A 27,743-nucleotide genomic window follows, 5' to 3' on the forward strand; every position below is an offset into this window, starting at 1 on the left:
CGTCCTCATAGGAATCTCGGGTGCTGATAACTGTGGACGGTTGCGATCTCTTCCGAACCATAAATCGGACGGCGGATTTCGCATTCTCTATTCAAATATAACTAAACAAGTAGATAAATAAGATCTAATTGATTGATTTGTATATCCTGCATGGCCCGGCAAATCACGCCGACCGCGTTACGTAACGTGCGACGCCTCCGTATTCACGCCTTCCGCACGACTCCTCGTGGGATTCGATGTCTGTATCAAACACCAAGTGGTTTTATCCTACTGGATCTCGAGTCACGACCGGGTGGGACCAGAAACGACTGTCCAATGGATTGGATCTCTAATTACTAGCATGGACTGAGCTATACTGATCGATCAGCTGAGCCAGCAAGTCACTGAAAGCATGTAAAGCATGGTTTTGTGATAGAAAATTCATTTGGATTGTTATCTAATACCGTATTCCACAAGAAGCTGTTGGATGAAAGAGAGAGAAAATGAACAAAATCGGGGCTAAATTACTTTTTTTGTGCATCAAGCCACATGTCTGCTGATCGAGAATCCAGCAGCATCCATCTTAATTCGATATCAGTCAAATAACTATCACAATACATGGTTAGAAAACACAGATATTAGAAATCAGCACATGCCAGGAGATGTCATTAGAATGGAAAAGGTTAATACTATTATTAGCATATATTACAGCCTCCATAAAAAATAAAGGGAGTGTGCCAAATCTCTCTCTTTTTCTTTTCCTTTTTGCACAAATATATACAGCAAAATGCTGGTAAAGAGAAAAAAGATATATTATTTCTCTTTTTTTTGTTCGCTCTTCTCTGTGCCTAAAGGTATGGAGGGGCCAACAACCAGAGAAATGGGACCAAGAGGGATCATCTGGGTGAGAAGATTGTAGCTAAGCCCTGATCCACCGTCATTTGGATGGGAGGACCATAAGCCATCATCAGATTCTGTTGTTGATCTTCACAATGGAGATCATCACCCCTAGCAATAACTTCGCCATCAGAGTCGATGATGCCACCCTTCGTGGGATGTCCTACCTGCTTACCTGGCTCTAATCGGAATGCTTTGACCTGCAAAATCCATTGGAAAGATGATTAAGCAAATGGCTCTGGATAGTTGATCTGAACATCAAGGATGAGCTTAGAACATAAACAAACTTATTTTGCAATTTGATGCTTCGATGCCAAGCCTGCTTGTACATGGAAGAGCTCTACTTACTACACAAGAACCATTTTATCAATCAAAAATCTATGAAGCAACAATGTAGCAGTAACACCTAAAACCGCATGGCAAGTACCCAAATGCCGCAATTTCTGATAATGGTCAACATAGTTTCTGCAAAATAAAAGTTGTGCCGGAATAGTCGGTATAGCAATCAACATCAGGTTCTGTTCCTGTAGCTACTGGAGCCAGAGATGGTTAGATAAGCAAGGGTCTGTTGGATATTTGTACCATCATCATGTTTTACTATTCAAAATCTTTTATACATGTATGCAAATATTGTCACAGGTTCAGTTCCATATGCATCGAAATATCTAAACATATTTTGAAGTATTAAATTTACTTGTATCGTTATAAAGAAGGTATCATTTTGTTCTCCTTTTCTTGTTCTTTCTTTTCTTTCCATGTTTGCTTTAAAGCTCTTCTTGACAAGAAATAACATTGATATCTTTGAGTTAGTGTCCCAATTATCTCTTTATAATATATCAAGCTGCAATATTCCTACCTACATCTACCTTAAATAGAAGGTGAAATCGATATCAAATCGAGCAATATCCATCTACATCAACTGGTGTAAAAAAGAAAAACAAAGGGTTGTTTAGTATTAACAGGTGTTATATGCACCAACAGCAGAGCAGACATGCGATGATATATCTTTCAAAATGAGATAGGAATGAACCGGTCAAGAACACAACCCACCTTGAGATACACGACATACGGAGACTTGCAATAACTTCCATCACTCATCTTCAGCATCAGTGACAAAAGAGCCGACTTTGGACATTCTTTGATAATGACTGCGTCCAAGTAGCCATCAGAGAACTGCACAGGAATAAGGTAGCTGTCACTATGATGTGCAGATCATGCTACAAAAGTACCAATCAGGTGATTGGAATGCAAACCACAAATACTGCTGCAGTTAGCTGATCTTGTGTTAAAAGTTTGTCAAACTCAAACTGGTGCACACAAATCAAATAAAATTGGTTCATGAGACCAATATCGAAGTAATTGACTTAATGTAAGTTGTGCATTTTCCATGTATGCAAAGAGAGACCGCAAGACAGAAACAAGTACTGACAACAAAAAGTTACCTTGGCATTGGGTGCCGGCATAATATCTTCACTTGCCCATGGCACGTTGTTGATCCAAACCGAAATAAAAGGGCCATCAATAGACCTCCATTCACATCCATCCAGGGAAATTGAAGGGCCTTGGTAGCCACATGGCCTAACATTAGCTTCATCTCCTTGGTCGTCCTTGTAAAGCATAGTGTTGCTACTGCAACAGTTGGTTTGATTTATTGGTTCTCCATATGCTTCATATCCAGGTGCTGGAACAAATTGAACATGCCCATTGTACTTTCGCAAATTAATTATGCGAAGAAGAGACTGCAAGCAACATATGGAATCGATGAGCACATTCTAACTCCCAGGACACAAATGATTCACTCTCATCAATCAAAGTCATGACAGGAAGTAGAATAAACCATGCACAACACAAGACTTTAATAAAACAGCCATAGAAGTGCCATGTTTTTTGACAGATGAATCATGAACAAATAATTAATCTTGGAATCCTACAAGCTTCTGAGATGAAGTTGTCCTGAAAAACATGACTGATATCTGCAATAAACTACAGTCAAGTGACAAGCCAGCAAAGCAGACAAGGAATGAACATAAAGGAGCTTAAGGAAATCTTCATCACGAAAATAAATGAAACAACCATGGGGTTAACTGGAGGTAGAAGATGTAAAATTGTAGGACTAAAAGAGATATAAGACGAATCCAGAGGGAAGTGGGGAAGCATGTAGAACAACTAGTTCTATATTTTACTACCCAACAAACTACTTGTAAATGTTGCAATACCTACAGAGATGGCTGCCCATTTCCCTACCTAGCCCTCCAGTAGCTACCTAAATTGAACCCTTCAAAAGTGCAGGCACTTGGGCAGTGAGGGCAGCTTAGAAGCCAAGCAGCTGCCATGACTGACACAAAAGGTAATCATAAATATAAAAGAGTTTGACAATCTACACAGAAAGAGAGTGAAAATAATGAACTTAGCATACTAGTAATTCTTTTTAAAAGCTCAAAGAGGAGAAAAGAAATCATATTTCAAAACTCACTTGAGCATAAGATGCAATAATACCTAAATAGAAATAAGAATTAAAAACCCTGCAATCATAAATGTCTACAAAAGAAACAGAAGAAATAAGGAAAAAAAAAGACAAATCAGTTGACCATAACGAAGTAGGTGAACCAAATATTATAAAATTATTGATAAGATGGACAACTACGTAAGAGGTACCCTACACAAAATAGACATATTGACAAGTTCTATGTTAGAAAAGTATGAAGTTACAAGAGATATATATGAGAGAAACCTCAGGGTACATGCTATACATACATAAAAGTCCAAGCGAGCACTTCCCATCCACCTATACTTCTCAGATTCAATATCAATATCTGCCACCAAACCTTCAGATGCCAATGGATTACTTTTAGAGAGAGGCATACAGAACTTCACATGATATGAAAAATGAGAAGCTATCAAAAGAGCAAAATATAACAATTAAACATGAGAATGAATTGGCTTTGCAAGGTTTCTACGTACCCCAGGTAAGCATCAAGACACTGAAAAACTTAGTCTTTTCTTGGGAGATGGTAACAACATCAAGGGTGCGTCTATAACCTGTATGGTTAACATTTGCTTCTGAGAAGCATATTTTTCATCTACTTAACCTAAATATAATAATCACATTCTAAAACATAAACATGTGAATGAACAAAATAAAATTATGAAGAAAAAGAGGACCTCTAATAATAGAAAATGTGGCATTGGAAACAGAGTAAACTTCACCAGCTGCATCTAGAAGTGATTTTGCCATACCATTCCCCGTACCTACACCCAAATAACAAGAATAACATAAGTAATACATGTAAACTGTGAGAACCTGCCAACAAACATGCTGAAAGAAAACTAGTCAACAAGCAATTCATGGAGTGACAAATAATGCCAATTAAGCAGCAAAATGATGAGCAAATATCACTTAGAACAAGTCAGGGGATTTGTTGACATTCAATCCTGTGGATGGTGTGCACCTTGGTCCTATTTTAATTAATGCAGTTCAGTCTCACAATCTGAACTGAGGACCTGATTTGCACCTTTTCTGTTTCTTTGAATCATAATCACTGGTCTCAGAAGATCTTCTGAAGCCCCCTAATCTTACTATTTAAACCTTTCGACTGTTCGGTGACATGGCATCTTATAAACTTAGTCCCATGTAGTTCATGGTGGCCATTATTCTAGTAAATGTGAAGCACATCAAGCACAAATTTGGAACATTTGAATTAACAACAAACCATAGACCTGAATAAGTTACCAAAAGATGAGAAATTTGCATTAGTTCACCTGTCGTGCAAATTTGACAGTCAGGAGTTGCTATCTATCAAAGGGCCCTAATGGATTCCCCCCTCCACCAACCAAGCCACCACAACAAGAACAAAATCAGGAAAAGGATTGTTAACTTTATGCCCTCAATAAAGTGAATCTCAAATTAAACGAACAAAAAATGTCCTGATCATGGGAATCCAAGGACTCATCAAGTCTACGATAATAATTTCATAATCATCTTCTTGTCAGAATCTGCTCCATGTGACAATGTTCCAACTGATTTTAGTGTTCATCAACTTGCATAAAATTCAAATGTTGCATTATAATTTAAATGAGCAATAAGATAATAATTTGAAAATCATCTTCTTGTCGGAATCTACTCCATGTGACAAGGTTCCAACTGATTTTAGTGTTTATCAACTTGCATTAAATTCAAATGTTGCATTATAATTTAAATGAGCAATAAGATAATAATTTAAAAATCATCTTCTTGTCCGAATCTACTCCACGTGACAAGGTTCCAACTGATTTTAGTGTTATCCACTTGCATAAAATTCAAATGATAACTTGACTAAGCAATTCAACATTTCATGGTATGTCGAGGAGCATACCTGCTGGAATTACCCCAAGCGGTACCTGAATTGCAGTATCCCAGTCTTCCCTGTGCAATAAACCATTAACAACCTGCCAAACAAAGGAGAAAAGAGAAAAAGGATGAACTAATGTGATATGTCAATGATACAAAAATAAGGAAGTAGTTAAAGCATTTAGAATCTTTAAAGAGACCATAAAGTGAGCAAAAGCATACGAGACAAACAATGAGGGATACACCACTATAGACTTTCTTTCTTTTCAAGAACTTAAACTGGAATCTAGTGATACGCACGCATCAACATAGCTGATAAACAGCCCATGAAGTTCAAAAGATATCAAATCACGAGTTCACATAGGAAATGCTACTAACAACAGTAACAACAAAATCAGTATAATACTTCTGTACTTTCTGATTATTAATTAAACTAGTAAAAAATTAGCAGCTATGCAGAAACAAATGAACTCAGTGAAGCAATGTGAATAGAGATTTGAGATGTAAATGGCTATGGCAATCTAATACTCTAGAACAATCAATTGTGGCCTATTATTAGCTAATAATATAGAGTATTCATGACGTTTGAAGAATTACTGTTGCATCTCAAATGTTCACCTTGTGGTCTAAAGATCAAGAATTAAGACTTAAAAAAGCTACAGTTGCTACAATTAGATAAGCAACTAATAACATGTCAAAAATCGTTTAATCACAAAGAAGATAGTTTGTTGCCACTTTTAACAAGTCCATGTCCCACACTTAAGATGAACACTATCACCAAACTTCTATTTTCTTTCATGTGGAGAAATTATGAGTTACTAACCTCTACAAGAACACCATCACCACTGACACACACAATTCCATCATATTTTATAAGATCCATGGTGTTAGCAATTTCTTGAGCATGGAGCTGATACTTAGTTTCTGAAGGAATATATCAAATCAAAGAGTCAACTTGTTAGAAAAGGGAAAAGGCAAATTAAGTTTGCTGCAAAAGAATAGAAATATCAAGATGATTTTACAGAGTACCAATCTCACCAACCTTTCAAGGTATAAAGGACTTCAGCATCCGCTAGAAGGGGCTTAATTTCTGTGTCAAAAATCTTTCGTGCACTTTTATTTCCACCAAATGGGTTTACAATTATCAATAACCGCTTTGGCCGACCTATATCAGAAGAGCGATGATATATTAAGTTTCTCCCCCACAGAAGATAATTAGAATTACTTTACATCAATTTAAGATTCTTGTCCGACCTCAATGACAGTCTTAGTCCAATTGCCTCAAGCACACAATATATACATATACATAGTCTGTCCATGAAACTCAAACGATTATATGAACTTTAATCTATAACCATAAAGCATGACTTTACCAAATGAAGGAGAAGAGGGAAATGTGAAACAATTCTCTAACTACAATCTAAACATGAAACCACATATCAAAAGAAAAAAAGGAATCATTCCGAAAATTAAAGCTTTCATCGGATCAAAAAAAAATCCGGAAATTAAGTTTAAACCTCAAAGATATTCCGCAGGAACAAAGGAAGAAGCTCCCAATGATCTGGAAAATGCAAAAGTTTGCTCTTAGATAACACACAAACGGGGTAAGAGACGAATTAAGCTGTAGTTCTTCAGATGGAAATATCTCGACGCAATCATTGAGACATGACTCCACCAAGATCTACGATTTCAAGAAACAGAAAGTTGCGTCCCGAAAGTTTCGCCCGAAAAATTAGGAGGTTTACCAAGGGAATCGATGTAAGCCCTCATCCTCTCGCTCCACCTGGACGCCAACTCTTCGGTGGGCATCTCCAACACATGATCCCTCCTCACCCTCTTGCCGGCGCCACGCCGCCCGCCGCAAGAAGACAACCCCTTGAGCGCCCCAACGAAGGCCCGGATCGTGATCCTGCGCCCCACCACGTCCAGGCCCAGCCCCTCCGACTCCAGTGCCAGGCACCGTTCCCCGCCTTCGCCGGAGCTCCACCGCAGCGTCCCGTCGGCCGCCAGGCTAGCCTTCGCCGGCGCGCCGTCGATCCGAACCCTCTCCGTCAAGGTCGGAACCGAGGTCTCCGTCTTATCCGCCATTCCTACCAACCCTTGCGTGTGCGTTCCTACTCGAGCGGAAGGGACTTCTTATACCACTGCTAAGTATTAATGGAATGGATGGATTGCGTACAATAACAATGATGACAACAACGATGAATTCCACGAGGCGATGGCGTCGCTGCTGCTTTTAAAGCTCAAAGATTCTTTAGATGATTGAACCAAAGGGAAGGGGGGAAACGCGAGGCGCCCAAAGGGCAGGCCGTTTCCCCTAATTAAATCAACATGCGGAATGGAAGGTGGAGATCGGAAGCGATAGGTTGGGGGAGACCGAAGGATCACGTGACTCGCATGTGGGCCACCACTGATGTGGATAGTATGGAAAAGGATGCATTCGATGTTATTATGGGGGAATTTCTAGAAAAAATCTGCTTTTTAAAAATATTATAATATAATATTTTATTATAGCTGTAACAATTTTTCGGTATTACTAAAAAAAATTATAATCGAACTAATTCACCCTATGAGCTGATCTATAAAACATATATATTTTTTTCAGAAATTAAAAATAAGGATGCTGTTTGAAAATTCTAAAAATAAAAGAGGTTTCTCAGAAAAAAGAAAATAAAAACATATATATATTTTTCAGAAATTTATCCTATTATCGTCACCGTCTATTTATGGAGGGGGAGAATAATAAAGAGCGTTGTAACAGAGAAATTGGGAGGTGACGGGAAGAGGGTGACAGCACACCAACCGAACGAGGCAAGTAATGGCTTTCTTCCAACGCTGGCTCGCTTTTCCATGTACAAGAATCGTCGTTGGTGACCCGACCAATTGGTTGGACGGCGTGCATCGACGTCGATCTCCGCGTGAGAGAGGTTGAATCATCGGAGATTTGTCTGTGATGATGCTTCGTGTGTGGCTATTGTTAATATTCGTGAGATCTGATGCGTCCAAACAAACGGCGTGGGTAAAAGATCAACTAAATTTGATAGTTGGGGTATAAATAGAAGAGGAAGATGAGTTGGAAAATGACTTTCAAAAGAAAGTCATAATTCTTAAGCCTTTTAATTTTTGATAAAATTATAATTTTTTTTTTTTACTTTTTGGATGAATTTTTATAACACTCCTTTTATATTGGTCTATAAGGTGGATCGATGTATGAGGTAAATTAGTCTAATTATAATATTTTTTTATAAGTTTATAATGTGTTTGGAGTTCCCAAAAACATTGTAGTTGACTTTTTTTCTAATAAGAATATGACATTCCAATAAGGGTGATAAGTTTGTATTATATGGTAAGTCATTCCCAGTTAGTATAGGTTTATAGTGTTTTTATATTTTATATATATATATATATATATATATATATATATATATGATAATAACATTATAATTATATTTAAAATAATATAATTAGATTAATTCACCTTATAGATCATTTCTTTTTATGGATCGATTCAATGTAAATGATGTGTGTATCATAAGCTAAATTTATTTTGCCTAAGTCGTGATGAAACATGCCTAAGTAAATGATGAAACATCTTTGCATATGCTTTTTTTTTTATAAAAAATCGATCGTTATTGATAAGGTATATTTTGGGTCTAGGTCACGTTATGGTTAATACCACGCCACGCTACAGCCAAGTCAGCAAGAGGAGCACCCCTACGTGCCGAGACAAAATATGTACCAAGGCGTGCTCGGTAAGTCCCTTCCTGGAAGCTCAGGACGGCGCAGCATGACGTCGTTTCGCGCATCCTGGGACAGTAGCCGCATAAAGATACCATCTCATGTCTCGAGGATCGGTCGTCATGCCAAACCCGCATATGACCGACCCTCATACAATAGTATAAAAGTCTCTGACCGACATCCGACACAAGGAGAAGCAAAAAATAAATCAACCCACCACTGACTTGCTCGTCGGATGTATCAAAGTTAGCAATCACCCGACGAGGGCCATCCTTACAGGAAAACGACCACCCTCGAGCCACGAGCATTCCAACATTGGAATCGTCAACGAGCGTCTTGACAATGAGCCGCTCACCGATGTCTAAAACGAGAGATGTCGATCCACATCTCGATGCTGACACCTCATCGCAAGGGTTCGACCAACCTCGATGACCAACTCAGCTAACCGAAGACTCCCGATATCGACCCGTGGACCAAACAAATGCACAAGTAAACTATTATTGTTACTTTATCAAAGTGTAAACTCATTATCTCGTAACCAGACATTAAAGTAGACACTTCATAAGAAAAAGAATTTACAAAGATAAATTTCATGAGCTTATGTGCAATCATTATACGGAGACAAAACTATCCAACCTCTAACCTACAATTTGCAAGGATCTTCTACAGTTTACTGACAACTTTAGAACCCTAAATGACAAAAGATTAGATGACAGTTGGCTGTAAGCACTTCGTGTGTGAGAATTTATATATGACATCACGTTTAAACATTTTATCGTATTATCTTTCAAGCGTGTAAAATCTATATTTGTAATTAATATTAGCTACCTATAAATTATTTACCATAATATTATGCTTGGATCGATTGATTTTGCTTTAGTGTTTTGGTACTTCTTTCCCACGACTAAATGGTATAAATGTTAGTGATGAACATGTTGTCTTCCCATATAATTGACTACGTAATCTCACACATAATTGTTTTCCCATAACAATTAGCTTAATTAGCACACAAACATTAAGATCCTTTCCCGTGTACTAAAAAGATTTATGCACTGTGAAAAAAGAAGAAAAAGATTCATCTTCACGGATTAATTATTATTGAGTCGTGAGAAGACACAAAGTCCCCACAAGATCGATCATTAAATATAGCTTCTGGGAGAGTACCTGAGTCGTCTTCCTGTCTGTCTCCCAGTCAATCCAGGGCGGACACTTCATTGATTCTGTACTGTCTCGCCCTTATGGCTGACGGCCGCACTCCACACTAACTACACCCTTCTCTCACTGTCGTAACCATCAGTCCAAAGATACTCATGGCTAAAGGGGAGACAATTTGGTTCATCGTCATCGGTATTTCTTTCCTGAAGCGAAAGCAACGAATCTTGGTAGCAGTGTCTTTGATAGCGGAAGAAATGACAGATTTTGGTTGTTGGCGGAGTAAATTGATTCGGATGCAATCTATTTTTTTTAAGTCAACATCAACTCAAACCTCATCGATCCACAAAATTACGTTAGATGCTTAAATTGGAGAGCTGATGAAGCAAGCTATTGGAGCATACATGTCTAACTTCTTTTATAGTATGTTCTCAAAGTCATTATCTCTAGATGGCATGTCATTCATGAGAATATGGTGCATTGATCTTAAGCGTAATTATCGTTGGTTCATGCTGAATTCAGGATAACGTAATGTTTAAACATATGGCATAGATCAGAGGATGAGAGATGATCAATTGATGGGAAAGGATAGTCTCATAGTATTGGCATGCCTACCACGTGAGGCCACCTTGTGTTGATGTGTCAACCACTCGATGCCAGCTATCGACGTCATGATGCCTTGTGGCATCGAGAAGTCGGCCAATGGCCATTAAGGTGTCAACGTTTCGATCGTATGGCATCGACATGTTGATCACTTTTTATCGATGTATCGATCACATGGAGCTGATGTGTCAATCATATGATATATTAGTGTTGGCCACTTGGTGTAAACATATCATCCATAGACATGGCCTAATGCAATTACGCTCGATAGGTCGAGAAGACTATACACAATGCCACTCGGTGGGTCGACACAATCGTGAGTAGTGGCGACGGTAAGCCGATACAATCGTGCACGGTGGTGAAGGTAGGTTGATATGATCCTACGTAATGGCACTCAGCAAGCTGACATGGCGATGCATAGTGGTAGTGACATAGCTAACGCGTGGTGAGTCGACGTAACCCATGTGATGACAAAGGCAAGTCCACACAGTCATAGTACAGTGGTGCTCGATGGGTCGATGGTCGTGTGCGATGGCGAAGGCACATGCCGCAAGTGCTCCCCCTTTTGGTAGTTGTGCAAATTAAAAAATGATAGACACATAAGCAAGCATTGTATCTGCTTATGATTGGCTAACATGGCGGGATCTAAGACCTCCACGTGGTGATTGCGTAGATTGTGGTAGATTTGATAAGATCATAATGATGATCCAAATGACTCTTGGGTCACCCGAATCCTGTCACGTGTCTCTTCGCAACTTTAATCATGTCATGTCGCCTCCTTTCGAGGCGCTCGAGAGCCGACCGAACGATCGAGTAAAGAAAGCATTACACTTAGCCTCTATAAATAATAGACCAGTCGACCTTTGCTCTTCACAACTGCCTACGATTTAAAGCACCTCGGATGAACTACTTGCCTACCACCTTCTTAATTCAAAAGTTCTACAATGTCGTCGTTTCATCTTTCTCCAATAGCTTTATCAACTCAAATAGGTTGCCATTCTCATCATCACCTTAGGTTTCAGTAGTGAAAGTTTCATCCCCAGGAGAAGTCAAGGTGATTACTCTAACGGAGACTTCTCCCTCAGAGATAAATCCATCAAGTGGTAGGGCTCTATCGCCTATGGCGAAATCTTTCAGACTCAAACTTCAATGTGTTGGCCTTTGACTTGGATACCATTCGAGTGGTCGATCAATATGAATTGATCCATTCAACGTGTAGAGAAGTAATTCAAAGGATCGACGTGTAATATATCATTGGATGCTTAAATAGAAGAAGTTTAATATGAGATTTAGATAGTTTAAATTATTTACCTTAGGTAGCACATTTTTATATGGGATTTTGGTGACCATCAAAGATTAAGTTGGGAGATTACAACTTCAAGAGATCATCAAGTGTTACACGAACGTAAGGATTCATCATTCCGATCATATGGATCGCTTGCTTGACTCAACGCCCTAACGGAGAATCCGAATGAATACATGTGAAATTAACAGTCACATAATAAGCATATATCTATGTGTCAAATTCTTCGTATCAGTAAAAACATTGCTTTCACTAATGATAAGTCGTCGAATTTAGTATACAAAACTAGATTATGAAAAATAATATCAGATGAAATCTAACATTAAATACGATGGGATATCAAACTCCATTCATCATCCAAAGAAAAAAGAAGAAGCTATCCAGAAGAAATCGAGAATATTAGACTTCGATGATGATGATGGCATATCCATCAAGCCACCACCGTTGACGCAACCATCAAGAAAATTAATGAGCCTGAAATTAATTATGTACCAAAAATGTCATTTTCTTCTCATCGTAAGGAGAATGCAGAGCCGTATGGGGCCATAAAGATGCTAATAACACTTATCACCCTATGTCTAATCCAAGCACACATGTGCCTTGACATTGGAAAACGAGGAGTTTGACGAGACTGATTCCACCGTCACTACTCTTCTCCATCTGAAAGGTCTCTCTCTCTCTCTCTCTCTCTCTCTCTCTCTCCCCCACAAGTCCCCATTTGCATTGAATGCTCTCTCTCTCTCTCCCACGAGTCCGGACAAGGAGAAGACCAGGAGAAATATACAGCTTATATCTTCCACGTATCGAATCTATCCAAAACACAGGCACATATATGTCATACGTATATCAAACGTATCGTGGAGTTTGCGTCCGGGGAAGGAAAGGGTTTAAGTATAAAAATCATCCTTATATTTTTATTATATAAAAAAATTAATATTACAATTTAAAATTAAATAATAATATATCAAATTTACGATACATATTTTTTATTGTCATTCAAAAATATTTTATCTGATTTACGGACATATGGACGTGCGATTCGAAAGTTATAATGATCTCGATCTATAATAAAAATTAGATTTATTTTTTTTTATCTTTTCGTATTCTTTGTAAAACCACTATATCGATAAATTATGTGTAAATGAGAGATAAGAGAAGGTCCATAATATCTTGATGACTGATTTACATGATTAAAAGGAGATAAAAAAAATTATAGTCTCTCAATAATGTCATGTATCCATGTATTATGTTTTTAATCTTTATGAGGTTAAAGAATATGTAGTCTATCCTAATTAAAGAATCTATAATCTCAAAAATTATAATAGTCTCTCCTAATTAAAGAATCTATAATCTCAAAAATTATAACTTATTATAGAACAAAGAATCTATAATAAGTAATTAGGAGAATTTCTCCTATCAATATTAGTTTTTAAAAAATTTAACATAATTAAAAAAAATATTAATAGATAATTTTAATCAAAATTTAATCATATGTTTTATTTAATTAAATATGACACATAATCTAACAAAAGAAAGTTAAAGGTGAAGAAATCTTTACGTGTGTCGTTTATGGCCATCACGTAGTCCAATATCTTATAGTTTTTAGTTTTTGTAGCGCGCAACTAAGAATAAGCTTACCCGTTAAGTATATAATAGTTCGGCCAAGATAATAATTTAGTGGCTATACTATATATATATATATATTTATTTTTTTTTTTTTTCTCTCTTCCAAAAGTTTGAGTTTCTCACCTAAACATGAACACAGAGAAATGAAGAAAAAAGAACAAGTTTAGTGGACAAGATAATAATAATAAGTTTATGATATTTTTCTCACCTAAAAAGGAACAAAAAATCAAAGTAAATTTTCTTTTAAGATCAAAATAGAAACGGCTAACTACATCATTAGTCATACAGAACACAAAGAACTCGAGGTTTTACCAAAAAAAAAATGGTTAAATCATGTGATTTCCTATTAGAAGATTTAAGGATTAAGTAATAAATTGACAGATGGAAAGGTAAAGTTAACTAAACATGCGAGAAGACATTCTTAATAGATATCCATAAGATTATGAACGAATCGAGGAACACGTACAAGGTGTAAGGCATAAAGTCAAGTTTCATCGTTAATTTGACTCATGATAAGATCATTATTTTTTATCAATTAAGACTTAACATATCGAATCAGGTCAATACTTATTGTTATATTAATTATCGAAGATGAAGAGATTGCTATGTATCCCATATCAATAGAGCTTCCTTAAGAGAATATTTTATCATTAAATCGATAGTTATAAGAATGATACTATTCAGGTATGTGAGGATTTACAAGCTTTAGATACTCTCGTACAAATACTAACTTAACCATGAATAAGTTATTATTAGACTCGAATTGAGATAAGATAAGGGATATGGGATACATATGATAATCATTAGTGGAGTGTTATCGGATAAATTTTAATGTAATAATTTTCATAAAGTGGAATATAAGATATGAGATAATTTTACTGGATAAGTTTTAATGTAATATTTTTCATGAAGTGAGATATGAGACATAAGTATCTTTCGTACTCGAAATGAGATAAGGGACATAGGATACATAGTTTTTCACCTTCATAAAAAGTTCTTTCTCGTCCAAAGTCATGAACACTTAGCAGCTCCTCTCTTTTAGGGTCGAATCAATTTGTCAAATTTACAATCAAATTTGATATTATTACAAGGTAAATGAGAAATTAAAAATGTTAGTAACCAAAATTTGTTTGGTTCCAGCACTAAAAATGAAGTTCCATGAATTTTCTTCACGATAAATAGAGAAATAAATTGTTAAGAAAATATGCACAATTTGGATGAAGATTAAAGATAAACCATAGATAATCTCATATTAATAAGATTTAGAAAAGTCTAATGATATATATTTGGCTTTGGTAGGGGTTAATGGTGACTAATTTGATTTGACTCATCATGGAATTAGAAAGAGTCGTTGATGTCGTCTAATATGGCAAGTAGAGCCCATTGCAGAGCGAAGATAATCGAGGGCCATTATATATATATATATATATATATATATATATATATATATATATGACTTAGTGAGCTTAAAAAAAGCTAAATAAATTTATAAGCATTTAGAATTAGTTATTAAAATTAAATAAGTTAATAAATCCCGTAGAAAATGTCAAGAAGTTGTTTTGAAAGAGTTTGTAATGCTTGGATTTAATTTCAAACTTTATTGTCTACTACTGTAAGTTTGGATTTATGCATCATGAATTTGAGTAATGTTTCGGATTTAATAAGTTGACTAAATTAAGAAGTCAATTATCCTAATGACCATCACATGTGATGGATGATCTTCGATTCTGATCCATCAAGCAGGTTATAGGCTGAACATGAAATCATCTGAGGCTTCACATGTTGGCAATGGCTACTACATGCATTGACACAGATAGCGATCGATTACAGAGCAGCAAAAGTCTCCTTCCATCCAAACGGGATAGGGTGGCTTTGTCACTTTCCGAAGAAAACAAGACACTTTACTGTCTTTTCCTTCGGCGTATACATCCATGTCCAGCTTCAATCTCTCTCCTCGAAACTGCCTTCCTATGTTTTCTTCTACCTCTCTCTGTCTGCATGTGGACGCCCCTCTGCCACTTTGTTCTCCTCCAGTCTACCATACCTTGAAGGAGAAGTATGCAGGAAAATGTGATGCCGCAGACCTAAAAGCATAGCGCAACCGGACAAAGGGCTCACATGGAGGCCGTGACACCATTGCAGCACCTCTCTCTTTCTCTCTCTCGCGTGCATCTTGTTTTAGAGGTCCAGTGAGAGTTCTTGCTACGTTCCAAGGATACATTAGATGAGGCTCCTTGACTTTTCTGACCTAGGTTGAGATGCAAAGTTAGCTTCCATGCCTTGGTTGCTTACCTTTGATTCCCTCTCCGTCCTCCCCCCCAACTTCCCCTGCATTGCCATGTTGTCATGTCACTTTATATCTAGATTTCCACTAGTTAGAAGGAATCTATATTAAGACCTAAACTAGTATGCTAGACGACCAATATCCACTTGGCCTCAACCTGGACCCAAGTAAATGCCACTCACCACTCTTGGAGATGGGAACAAATGCATGGACGCAGATCGTTTCTTCTTCTTCTTCTTCTTCTTCTTCTACGGAGGGAGATCAAAAGCCAGTTGCATGAGGATGATTCCGAGTCGATGAAATCAGAGATGGAAGAAGAAGAGGAGGAGGGGAAAGCCGGTTGCAGTCTTCGGCAACTTGAAGGGATTAGCATCCGCCGAGCGACGGAGGTCATCGGTTCGCTGATCTCCTCCTCCTACTGCAGCCGATCCTTCCCTGCGAAATGGCAACTGATCCGGGACAAGCTGGAACAGATCCGCTCTGCATTAGCCGCTGCAGCAGATGGCGGAGACTCTGCAGCGAACACAGAGCTCGTCGGACTGTTGCAAGCTATAACATCGACCGCAAATGAGACGCGGTTGTTGGCCAACAAGTGTAGCGATGAGGCTTACGGCGGCGGGAGGCTCCGCCTGAGGAGTGATCTTGATGTGGTAGCCTGCAGGCTCCACCTCCATTCGAAGCGCCTGGAAGAGATCTACGCATCTGGGGTTCTGACCCTTTCTCGAGCCATAGTCGTGCCGAGGCCCGGCGTCGGAGCGAGCCGGGAGGACATGCGGTTCTACGTAAAGGATCTCATCTCCAGGCTAAAGATCGGCAATTTGGAGATGAGAGTTGGAGCTTTGAAGGCCCTCAACCAAGTCCTGCGCGAGGACGAGAAGTACGTGAGGATTCTGGTGGTAGAAGTAGCGGAAGGTGTTGCTCTGCTAGCGAGCTTTCTTGAATCCGGGATCGAGGGTGTTGCGGAGGAAGCAGCGGAGGCGATCTCGGCCATCGCAGGTTTTGATTCACACAGAGCAGCTCTTGCCACGGCTGGTGCCGTCGCGCCATTGATTCGATTACTGGAGATTGGAACTGAATCGGCGAAGGAGAGAGCAGCCGGAGCTCTGAAGAGAATGACAGAGAACTCGGACAATGCATGGTCGGTTTCAGCTCAAGGAGGCGTCTCTGCTCTCCTCAAGATATGTGGCGATTCCGGCAGCAGCGGAGAGCTGATTCGGTCAGCTTGTGGCGTGCTGAAGAGCCTCGGCGGCGTGGAAGAGATCAGGAGGTTCATGGTGGAAGAAGGGGCGGTCTCCATCTTCGTGAAGCTCTCGAGATCGAAAGAAGAAACTTCGCAAGTCCAAGCCATAGAATTCTTGACCGCAATGGCCTACGAAGACGACGCCATCAAGGAGAAGGCGATGAAAGAAGGCGTGCTCGGCTCACTGGTGGAGCTCCTCGATCCCAATTCCCCCTGTTCATCGAAGGCCAAAGAGGTCGCGCTCAGGGCTATCGAGGCCTTCTGCTTCTCATCTCCGAGCACCATGAACGTCTTGATGAGCTCGGGGTTCCTCGACCGCGTTCTTTCCTTGCTAAGGAGCGGCGAGATGCCTCTTCAGGAGCCTGCGCTGAAGGCCGTGGCTCGCCTCTCCGCGCTATCCCAGGCGATCAAGAAGGCGATGGGGGATGCCGGCTTCATCCCGGAGCTCGTGAAACTACTGGAGAACAGGTCGTTTCAGGTGCGGGAGATGGCCGCTGAGGCACTCTCGGGGATGATATCGATCCAAACAAACCGTAGGCGATTCATCAAACGGGACGACAACGTGACCCGGATGCTGCAGCTGCTCCATCCCGGAGAGAAGTCGGTGACCAAGACGCATGTGCTCTCTGCTCTGGTGTGCTTGGCCGATAGCGGCGGCGTCCGGAGAAAGATTGCGGCTTCTGGGTGCGTGAAACACTTGGAGGAACTTGCAGAGAGTGATGTAAGAGACGCTAAAAGAATCATCAAAAGGCTGTCTACCAGCAGATTTCGGAGCATGTTGTCCGGCATGTGGAGCTGATGAGCTCAACCATTAGAGCTGCCGTCTTTGTTCTCTCCATTCCCAAATTAAGTGCAAGGAGATGTACCAGCAACATTCTTCATGTAAATACGATGTAGCGGTGGCATGATCCTTGCCGGTATCACTGTTCCAGAGTAGGTCGTCGGATAAGACTTGCTGTGTGACACATTGAAATGTTTGCGTGGTACAAAGACCAACATGAGCAGTTCATGCACGCTTCCATTGACCCAAGACAACTAGACAATCGTGCCTCTGTTGTTTCCCTCATCATTTAGGATTACTTCGGAGTAATATGTCGACGAATGGGTCGTACATTCTCTGCAGTGTTTGGTTGCTTTGCTCTGCGAGAAAGATCGGTCGGATCATCCGATTAGGTTACGTTCAACATGCGCAAGCACAAACTGTGGATTCCATGGCTCCATGTCTCCAGTTGTGGAAGCAGGAAGAAGGATGCCGAGATCTGAAACGTTGTGCCGAGTAAAAGTTATTGGACGCAACGTTTCTTTCACCCTATTCCAAGCACCAAACTCTTCGTCCAGTGTCGTGTCTCAGCTTTGTGTGACATGTGCTTTCTCAGGTCAAAGGCTGGATGATCTGTGACATTGATCTTTACCTTCGCTTCACTTTAACTCTGCAAAGCTTTAGTTCCATGACTTGAGGACTCACATCAGCTCCATGTGAAGTGAAACAAGTGATCATACAGCATCTGCTGCATCCTTCTGGATGTGAGTCAGCATCCTGTCCAATATGGAATGATGAAGTGACATGAAACAAGTACTACCTAAAGCCCCTTTTTCCCTTTAAATTGTATTTTTTTTCTGCTTTGACCACAATATTTTTAGTCAAATTGGAGGGTTGAAGAAGGAAGAGGACATGTCTGGAATGGTGGATGATATGAGCGAATGATAGAGGAATCCATATATGCTTTCAATGGTTGGTTGACTCAAGTCAGATTCCTATTTATTTGTCATAAATTTTCAGAAATATAAATATATATATAATCTGAAAATATTTGTATATTTTAAATGTTGGTCTGGTAATTATATATTAGACTCACTTAAAATTAATGTAAATTCGGTGGATATTGTTTCCTCAGTTGTTTAGTCATATGCATACGTTATTAGAGTCCATCGAAGACCAAAGTGACTTTTCTTTTGGTTCTTTTTCTGGTACGCACCAAAGTCAAGTTTGTCATGTTGACTTTCTTGAACGAGAACAAAGTGGAGAGTGAGACGTTTCCTTTTCCCTGCATCTGACTCTGCCTCTCTATTGTGTGTTTCCCAGCTTCTTCCTTCTTCTATGATGTGTTCACGACTGTTATCATCCAAAAGATCTGAGTCAAAGTCTTCGCCTACTCAATCATAGAGCATGAAAACGATGCGTCCCTTTGTATCTCCTGCGCACCATTGTTTCTCTAACCTCAATTTCCCATTTCACATGATTCTCTGTGGAAACGTTCGATTGATGAATGTATGATTATAAGGAGTAGGGTTGACCGTGTAATGGAAAATTGACTGGATTGGATTAGGGATGCTGCTGCGCCTACCAAGCTTTTGGCGTCATGTAATGCTATCTATATCGTGGATTCGGTTCGTTTATCTTGTCCCCTTTTCCTGGCAAAAGGACAGGGAGGACGCGTGGTGGTGGCCGCCATGAGATTGCATTGGTGACACACTACAGATTCAACACTGTAGTGGTCTTTTGACTATTTGCAGAACGCTACGAGACTTCGCTGGTGATAGCGTGAGAGTCAGCTTTGACAACTCGCTGCACGTTGTCCATTCCTCACTCTGTAGACATTAATGGATATTTTAAGCTCCCGATGCAGTACTGGAGCTGTTGGTAGAGCTCTCTCTCTCTCTCTGTTCCGGCAGCTGCTGCTGCTTCTGCAATTAACGAGGAGAAGCTTCCCACAGGAATGGCTATTACTGGTTTTGTGTCAGGTAGAAGCAGCACCCAAAAGGCTTATCCCGGGAAGACGACTCCCTTCGTGATTCTTACGTGCCTTGTCGCAGCCACCAGCGGTCTAATCTTTGGTTATGATTTAGGCATTTCAGGTAACCCTTTCTCCATCCCTGTCTCATCAACTGGGTAACTGCAAACTAGTGTTCATGGAAGCAATTCCTTTTTGTCTGTCTGAATCACTGTAATTGCACGAGTAATTCTATTGTTTGAAAGCTTCTAAATCTCCTTTTGATTTCCCTCTTCATAGAAGATTGAGTATAAATGATCAAGAAATGTCTTTCTATGTGCGAATCCTTCTCTGCTCAGGTGGAGTCACCTCCATGGAGCCGTTCCTATCAAAGTTCTTCCCTTCGGTACACAGAAAGATGATGATGGCGGCAGACAGGAGTTCCAACCAGTACTGCAAGTTCGACAGCCAACTCCTCACCACATTCACCTCCTCACTCTACTTAGCGACTCTCGTCACCTCCTTGTTGGCATCGACCGTGACGAGGGCACTCGGACGGAAGAACTCCATGCTCATTGGGGGTGTCATCTTCCTCGCTGGATCTGTCATGAACGGTGCCGCCGAGAACGTCGCGATGCTCATCGTCGGCCGAATCCTTCTCGGTGTCGGTGTTGGGTTCGCCTGTCAGGTAAACTCATTTCTCTCTGCCATCATCCACAGCTCTGATGATGATCATCTCAACGTATCTACGATTCGATTACAGTCAACTCCTCTTTACCTTTCGGAAATGGCTCCGCCTCATCTCCGCGGCATGCTTAACATGGGATTCCAACTAATGATAACCTTCGGCATCTTCTCTGCCAATCTCATCAACTACGGCACCTCCAAGATCATAGGTGACTGGAGCTGGCGCATCAGCTTATCACTTGCCGCAGTCCCTGCCATGATCATCACAGTAGGCTCTGTGTTCCTCCCCGACTCCCCCAACTCGCTTGTGGCTCGCGGTCACACCGAGAAGGCGAGAACGACGCTTCAAAGGATCCGCGGTATCCAAGACGTGGACGAGGAATTCAATGACATGGTTGCAGCAAGCGATGAATCGAAGAGGGTTCGACATGGTTGGTCCAACATGGGAAAGAGAAAGCACAGGCCACAGCTTGTGATGGCTGTGCTGTTGCCTTCGTTTCAGCAGCTGACGGGGATCAATGTCATCATGTTCTACGCTCCGGTGCTCTTCAAGACCATTGGGTTCGGCAGCAATGGGTCGCTGATGTCCGCAGTCATCGTAGGTCTGGTGAACATGTTTGCCACATTGGTTTCCATCTCGACTGTGGACAAGATAGGGAGGAGATTGCTCTACTTGGAGGGCGGACCTCAAATGTTTGTTTGCCAGGTAAAATATCCACAAAATACTTGTCCTATGTATCCATTCCAAATCATGATTCCAGAACCGATAGAGATCAGATAACATTAGATTACATCTCGCTCTGACTAGTTCAAGTGCCTCCTTTGACTACAGATCATTGTCGGAACGCTGATAGCGGTGAACTTTGGGAGCACCGGCGAAGCCAGCATGTCGAAGCTGTATGCTTGGATCGTGGTGGCCTTCATCTGCATCTACGTCGCAGGGTTTGCATGGTCGTGGGGGCCGCTGACCATCCTGCTACCCAGTGAGATCTTCCCACTGGAGATCCGAACGGCCGCCCAAAGCTTGGCCATATCAGTCAACATGTTCTTCACCTTCTCCATCGCCCAGGCCTTCCTCCCCTTGCTCTGCCACCTCAAGTTTGGGCTCTTCTACTTCTTCGGAGGCTGGGTGGTGATCATGACCACCTTTATCTACTTCTTTCTGCCCGAGACCAAGAACATCCCCATCGAGAAGATGGTTCTTGTTTGGAGAGATCATTGGTTCTGGGGCAGATTCATCGATGATGACGGCCATGCTCATGGAGGCCAGGAGCCGGTGGATGCAGTGGAGAACAACAGAAAGGTAGTCTCTGCTATCTGAGACACCAAAAAAGAATGTATTTTGTCATGTCTTAAGCCAAGTTTACATTTGATATCCAATGTTCGTCACGGTATATTTTTCTTTGGCTTTTGGAGACTGCATCACAAAGCTTTCAGCTTCTCTGTTCAACACTCGTGGCGACTTCTGGCTCAACATTGATCGCAGTGAAGATGACAATCTTTAGTAGAACACTCGAATATATATTATTCTTGGAATCCTCGAGAGGGACTCTTTAACACCCAACAGAAAAGGAACAGAGAAGAAAGAAAATTTGTCGCCCAATCATGTCACACACAAGTTTACTACTTCTTCAACAGAAACGAAGAAGAACATCCAATATCGCTGCGAAGAAGGAAGCCTTCCTTCAAGCGATCCCGTTGATGCACAGCCATTGGTCCACAAAGAGTTTATCGCAGTCAAGATTAGGATTGATGGCACTGAACTCGAAAGCTGTCAGGTGGAACAGCTGAGCGACTGCGAAGCACGTGTCGCCGCTCTTCACCCCGTAAACAGTCTTGCAGCTCGGTAGCGATGTTTTCCGCACCACCAGAGCTTGTAAGAAAAGATCACAAAAGAATGGTTATTGCTCGATCACAAGGTGCGTGACCAATACAAAACGAGTGTTTGGTCAGAGCAGTAGCTTCGAGACTTACTCAGCCTCCCCTCGGTCGAGGAGATGGTAAGGAGGAGCGCTAAGAGGACGGCCAAGGAATAGAACGTAGCAGCTTTGCTGGTTGCCATGGCCACAATCTCTCTCTCTCTCTCTCTGCTATGTCGATTGACTGCCAATGTACCCTCCTATTTATACATGTTAACTAGTTTAGGTCGATGTTTCCGATCTATGAAGCAACAAAGGAAGCCCTCGGGATGTCACGCATAGAGTTTGGCTTCTTGTTCTTGAGACGGGCTAACCCAAGTTATGATGCTCCTTGTGACGGCATATGCTATTTTAATATTTGACAGCAGTTGATCCCCTATATGGATGCTTTAATATTGGTCACAGTTATAAATGTCAAACTAAGTTTAATCAATGGTTCCAAGGGAAAATATGGGACAATTGTGTATCATGTTTTGCCCAAATGCTGAGATGTTTAAACATTTCCTCATCTATAAAGCTACTCAAATTGTACCCCAGCTAAGAATTAAGAATCAGATACAAAACATAGGCAGAATCAGATGATGTTTTTGATGCAATCCAAGTGGTTTATTTCATCACAAAAATCTCATATCTACAAACAGAGCATAATTTTATTTAAGTATTACAATTACCAAAGGTTGCTGACCAAGTAAGGAGGCTGGAAAGTCTTTAGACTGGACAAACATAGATATTTTCTCAGCAATATATGATTCGTTCATTCAATTGTCATGAAAGAAATCTCATCGCAGTTCATACGGAGTCAACGAATTCGACCTGATGCTGAGCCAGATATCTTTCTCTGCGTTCTTTCTGGAAAACAAGAAGAATGGGTAAGAATGATCACCAACAGATAAATTCAGGATGAATTGATCAAATTCTATTAGTTTGGGGCGGCTATTACCCACTCATCTATGACTAGCCCTTCACCGAGTATCCTCGGCCCAGTTTCTTCGGGAGGTTTCTTGTGTGCCTCAACTGCTGCATCAGCCTCGGCTAGTTGGCGCTTCAATTTATCCAATCGCTTTCAAAAGACATCGACATATAAGCCAACTTTTCAGGCCTATTTCATTGATAAGATGGTTTTTCTAGGCCACGTAACAAATCAAATACTTAATTTGAAGTAATGACTCACCGGAGAAGGACGCTCGACATTCAAGAATACTACGCTCAAAATTTGCTCCACAGCAACCTGGTCTTTCTGCTCATCAAACTGCTTAGACATGATATGACCGTCAGTTGGAATATCATTCCTTGTTTTATTCGAGGGAAGGAAAAGCTTAAGAAAGACATGGCAAGAAAACAAGAAACGTAAGGCATTATTAAGGTCACTGGTAATCACAGATAGAGTTTATCTCAGAAATTCTGCTATCCAGTCTCACAGTCATAACTATGTCAACCATCTAAAAACTCAAAATGCTTATCCTAGACATTGCCTTCATTTTAGAGGTAAATTTGTAAATCAGGGGAGTAAAGGTTTTGGGAAGCTTCGATTGCAAACAGATAAATTCATATAAAAGCAAATGGTTAATTTAGATGAAAGGCTGATGTCAATTTGATAGCTAATCCCAACTAGTTATGCTCGGTATTGATGTGAAACTCATTAATCATATTGTTTCGAATAATTGCTCATGTTGTCCAAGATACAGCTATATTGTGATTGTCATAGATTTATACATATCCCATGAAATACTTAATATATACATGTAGCACAGACATGCCTACAACCTCTGATTCATATCAGTGGTAGTCACAGAGAGTTTATCTCAGAAATTCTGCCATCCAGTCTCACAGTCATAACACTGTCGACCATCTAAAAACTCAAATTGCTTATCCTAACATTGCCTTCATTTAAAAGGTAATTTATAAATCATGGGAGAGTGAAGGTCTTCCGAAGCTTCAAATGAAAACAGATCAATTTATTTAAAGGCACACGGATAATTAGTTGCAAGGCTGATATCAATTTGATAGCTGATTCCAACTAGTAATGCTCGACACCGATGTGAAACTCATTAATCATATTGTTTTGGATAATTGCTCATAAAAAACAACTGTGTTGTGGTTGTTGCAGATTTCCACTAAACCCATTAAATAGTGAATAAATACATGTAGCACATCCATGCCTACAACTTCAGATAACATTTGCCCATCAAAGAGGCACGCTAATATACAACTGATAATAACCTTACTCGTAATACTATGTAGAGCTTCTATATCTGTAGAAGAAGGATAAATTTGCAACTCAAGTATAGATAGTACTCACCAGTTCAGGTACATACTCCATTGGTCCTTTGACCTTCAAACTTACAATCTTAAACTTGACCTTGTTTTTTTGATCTAGAACTTTTTCATTGTTCTCTGGGTGCTCCACAAACTTGAAAACTAAAATATGATAATTGAGATGAGAAATTAAAATGTACATCTAGATCACTGATACAGAAAGCAATAAAAAGGAAAATAGGAACGAAAATGTGGAGGCAAATATACCAGTTGCTATAATATGTTCCCCAGGAGAAAGTATTGCTCCAGGAGGGCGCATGAAACAGCTTTTTGGGGAGGTAGTTTGAAACTAAAACCACAATAAAACATCAGTTAAACACTACATTAATAACAATTTTGAAAATAATAAGAAAGAATTCATTATTTCGTTAAGAAGATTTATGCAAACCTTAGAAGAAAAAAGATGAAATATAAAAAAGAATGGACCGAGATTGAGGAAATAGACCATGCTAAGCACTAAATTAGAATTGAAAGAGATGAGAGTGCTTGACAAACCTTAAATGCTACAGGTGACTTGCTTGTATTCTTAATCTTGATCGCACTCCTGACTTGCTTTCCAGGTTCATCTTCAGCATTAAATAAAAGAAGAAACATATGAAGAATAACATAACAGTCAGCAAGCAAGAGTGAAAGAAACATATCAAGAATGACATGACAGTGAGCGAGCAAGAGCGAAAGAAACATATCAAGAATGACATGACAGTGAGCGAACAAGAGCGAAAGAAACATATCAAGAATGACATGACAGTGAGCGAGCAAGAACAAAATCACAAATTTTTATCTTTTGTCTCATAGTTATACATCCTCAAAATTCCACATTTATGATAAATTCAGCATAAACATAAGCCAAACAAGCACATCAGAAATTGTAAAACCTCTCAATTACTAAATATTGAACAAGAAAGGAAGTGTCCTCAAACCTAATTCTAAGGTCTAAAGGAACAAAGTCATTTTAGATTCAAACCCAAAAAAGCAGAAGCTGCAGTTTCAGTGTTTCTAGTCAGCAAACAACCAAAACATTTAGAGTCAAACCCAAAAAACACAAACTGTAGTTAGAGTGTATCAGCAAACAATCAAAACATATTCATCTAATGAAGTTTAAGAACAATAAGGCTATATAATATAAATGGTAAGGAGCCGATAGTTTTCGAACCAAAAAATCAAGTTGCCCCTCGAGATGTAGCAAGGAAAGAAGCTTCTTTCCCCTTCTCTTTTTCCTCCCTAAAGATACAAATCAAACTATACAAAATAAGCGGAAAGGAAACCCTCAAATTTTCAGATCCAACAGATCAAATTCCCCCTCAAGCTGTAGTAAGAAAAAAAAAGCCCCTTTTTTTCCCTTTTTATTTTTCCTTTGCCCTGAATATTCCACAAACAACGATCTATTAGAAAGAAAGTAGTATAATCCCCACCACTATCACACTGAACTCTAATTCCGATCTAAAATCGAAACCTTTCTTTGACAGATCGCGAAGGGGATAAATCCTTATGACAAGCAAGACGGTCAAAAAACACCAAAAGGTGCCTTATAGACTTCGCATGCGATGAAGAAAAAAAAAATCCAATCAAATAAGTAGTACAAACTCACAAGGGAAGTAGAGCTTGCTGGCGGGATCAAGACGAAGGCGGCGCCGGGTGAGCAGCAGCGACTTGGCCACCGACGAGACGGAGCCGGAGGCACCGGAGTACTGCGTGTCGGATCCCTCCGCCGATCGAGGTGCATGTCCGTGGATGACGTGGTGGTGACTCACCCCCGCAGCGGCAGATGACGAGGAGGAGCCGCTGCCGCCGGCCTGCCAGAAGGGCATCCGGCAGAGGTTCCAGACGTTGCCGCCACCGGACGCCTCGGGATTCTCGTTAGCTAACGCCATTCCTCTGCTAATCCGGCTAGGGTTTGGGTGCCCCTTTTCACCGCCAGAAACAGCGGAGAGCGGAGGAAGACGAGATGTTACAAAAGAGCCGCCGACTTGACCGTGTGAGAGAGATGGGATTCATGTCCGCAACATAAAATAAGTGGGAAATGGTTCATTGACGAGTGGTCGTGGCGACCATTAACAAAAACTTGGCTTTTTATTTTTCTTTGGTGCGCGTGTTCCCAAGTCAAGAGAGAGACCAACTCCCCGGTCGCCTTAAGGCGCCGTGTTATGCAAGCATCCCTGTCGACAATGTATGCGTTGTTGGCTTTCCTAATTCTTCTTCATGCATCAATACCCAGTCTCTCCAACAGTAAGAAGAAGGGAGAAAACTGCGTCAGATCATCTCTTGGATCCGAAATGTAGAAAGAAGCCATGCCATTTGATCCGTCTCGGCTGTCAAGCTTGGCGTAATGCTTGGCGCAAGACAAAGGGCTATCGCACTCCAATATTATTACCTCGGGGTCACTGCTTCTGCGGGTAAGATATCGATGGAGAAGCAGCACAAGCATGTGCATCGCCTGCCTCGATGAGCAGGGTTAGTACACGAGGCCTGTAGCTCGTCAGGGATGCTCGTGCCGTGCAGGTGAGGGTTGAGAAGCGGTCATTCCATTTAAATCGCCTGTCCAAACCCCACCACCATTGGTTGACCGCAAACTTGCAAGTCAACTAATTACTAGAGTAAATGGAGGAAGCAGAGCAGTTGTGCGATGATGCTTTCCAGCTTATGAACTGGTTCTTCAGATAGCATACGAAATCAACTGGGGAAATGAAAGAAGAAGAGCGAAAAAAAGTCACTTAAATCGTTGTTGTTGGATGAAAGGATTAAAAATAATAATAATAAATCTCACGAGTAATGGAGTTTGTAAAGTATATGTGGATTATGGACAGGACCGATCGACACCGTTCTATGCTACGTGGTTTTGGTGATTCAGTGGCAATTTATTTGATATTCAATTACCTAATAATGTGGGTGATGTTTGTATCAGTCAAACTTAGTTTGAGCTCGCATGGATACAAAATGTGGACGGAGCTAAAAATATCTCAT

General features: G+C 40.4%; 4 protein-coding genes across 4 annotated transcripts; 2 read left to right on the forward strand and 2 right to left on the reverse strand.

Annotated features, from left to right (window-relative positions):
- Positions 1–617: 617 nt before the first annotated feature.
- Positions 618–7,497, reverse strand: LOC103982878 (sphingosine kinase 2). The gene is made up of 10 exons (XM_009399940.3): positions 6,949–7,497; positions 6,246–6,368; positions 6,027–6,127; positions 5,229–5,301; positions 4,039–4,125; positions 3,838–3,915; positions 3,631–3,701; positions 2,319–2,615; positions 1,927–2,049; positions 618–1,076 (listed from the first exon to the last, which is right to left on the reverse strand). Exons 1-10 carry the CDS (start codon positions 7,289–7,291, stop codon positions 876–878), a joined length of 1,497 nt encoding a protein of 498 aa, XP_009398215.1. The 5' UTR covers positions 7,292–7,497; the 3' UTR covers positions 618–875.
- A 7,986-nt stretch (positions 7,498–15,483) lies between these two features.
- Positions 15,484–18,158, forward strand: LOC135636097 (vacuolar protein 8-like). The gene has a single exon (XM_065147649.1). The coding sequence runs from the start codon at positions 16,113–16,115 to the stop codon at positions 17,946–17,948; it is 1,836 nt and encodes a 611-aa protein (XP_065003721.1). The 5' UTR covers positions 15,484–16,112; the 3' UTR covers positions 17,949–18,158.
- Positions 18,159–19,793: 1,635 nt separating this feature from the next.
- LOC103982876 (sugar transport protein MST3) lies at positions 19,794–21,943 on the forward strand. The gene is made up of 4 exons (XM_009399938.3): positions 19,794–20,005; positions 20,220–20,548; positions 20,624–21,253; positions 21,380–21,943. The coding sequence occupies exons 1-4, from the start codon at positions 19,867–19,869 to the stop codon at positions 21,866–21,868; spliced, it is 1,587 nt and encodes a 528-aa protein (XP_009398213.2). The 5' UTR covers positions 19,794–19,866; the 3' UTR covers positions 21,869–21,943.
- Positions 21,944–23,096: 1,153 nt separating this feature from the next.
- Positions 23,097–26,841, reverse strand: LOC135637102 (vesicle-associated protein 4-2-like). The gene is made up of 7 exons (XM_065149501.1): positions 26,371–26,841; positions 25,278–25,348; positions 24,990–25,071; positions 24,766–24,884; positions 23,638–23,715; positions 23,407–23,526; positions 23,097–23,315 (listed from the first exon to the last, which is right to left on the reverse strand). The coding sequence occupies exons 1-7, from the start codon at positions 26,651–26,653 to the stop codon at positions 23,256–23,258; spliced, it is 813 nt and encodes a 270-aa protein (XP_065005573.1). The 5' UTR covers positions 26,654–26,841; the 3' UTR covers positions 23,097–23,255.
- Positions 26,842–27,743: the final 902 nt, after the last annotated feature.

The sequence above is a fragment of the Musa acuminata genome, chromosome BXJ3-4, assembly GCF_036884655.1.
Source record: "Musa acuminata AAA Group cultivar baxijiao chromosome BXJ3-4, Cavendish_Baxijiao_AAA, whole genome shotgun sequence".
Taxonomy (NCBI): Eukaryota; Viridiplantae; Streptophyta; class Magnoliopsida; order Zingiberales; family Musaceae; genus Musa; species Musa acuminata.

What these genes read in the sequence shown, in the direction of transcription:
- LOC103982878 (XM_009399940.3), bottom strand. Translation starts at nt 7,291, where the DNA reads ATGGCGGATAAGACGGAGACCTCGGTTCCGACCTTGACGGAGAGGGTT. An exon ending in GCTTGGGGTAATTCCAGCAG is followed by an intron (nt 4,126 to 5,228) that starts GTATGCTCCTCG and finishes ATTTGGGTGTAG; the next exon opens with GTACGGGGAATGGTATGGCA. An exon ending in CACATTTTCTATTATTAGAG is followed by an intron (nt 3,916 to 4,038) that starts GTCCTCTTTTTC and finishes TTAACCATACAG; the next exon opens with GTTATAGACGCACCCTTGAT.
- LOC135636097 (XM_065147649.1), top strand. Translation starts at nt 16,113, where the DNA reads ATGCATGGACGCAGATCGTTTCTTCTTCTTCTTCTTCTTCTTCTTCTA.
- LOC103982876 (XM_009399938.3), top strand. Translation starts at nt 19,867, where the DNA reads ATGGCTATTACTGGTTTTGTGTCAGGTAGAAGCAGCACCCAAAAGGCT. An exon ending in TTATGATTTAGGCATTTCAG is followed by an intron (nt 20,006 to 20,219) that starts GTAACCCTTTCT and finishes TTCTCTGCTCAG; the next exon opens with GTGGAGTCACCTCCATGGAG. An exon ending in CTCAAATGTTTGTTTGCCAG is followed by an intron (nt 21,254 to 21,379) that starts GTAAAATATCCA and finishes CTTTGACTACAG; the next exon opens with ATCATTGTCGGAACGCTGAT.
- LOC135637102 (XM_065149501.1), bottom strand. Translation starts at nt 26,653, where the DNA reads ATGGCGTTAGCTAACGAGAATCCCGAGGCGTCCGGTGGCGGCAACGTC. An exon ending in AGTCACCTGTAGCATTTAAG is followed by an intron (nt 25,072 to 25,277) that starts GTTTGTCAAGCA and finishes TTGTGGTTTTAG; the next exon opens with TTTCAAACTACCTCCCCAAA. An exon ending in GGAACATATTATAGCAACTG is followed by an intron (nt 24,885 to 24,989) that starts GTATATTTGCCT and finishes ATCATATTTTAG; the next exon opens with TTTTCAAGTTTGTGGAGCAC.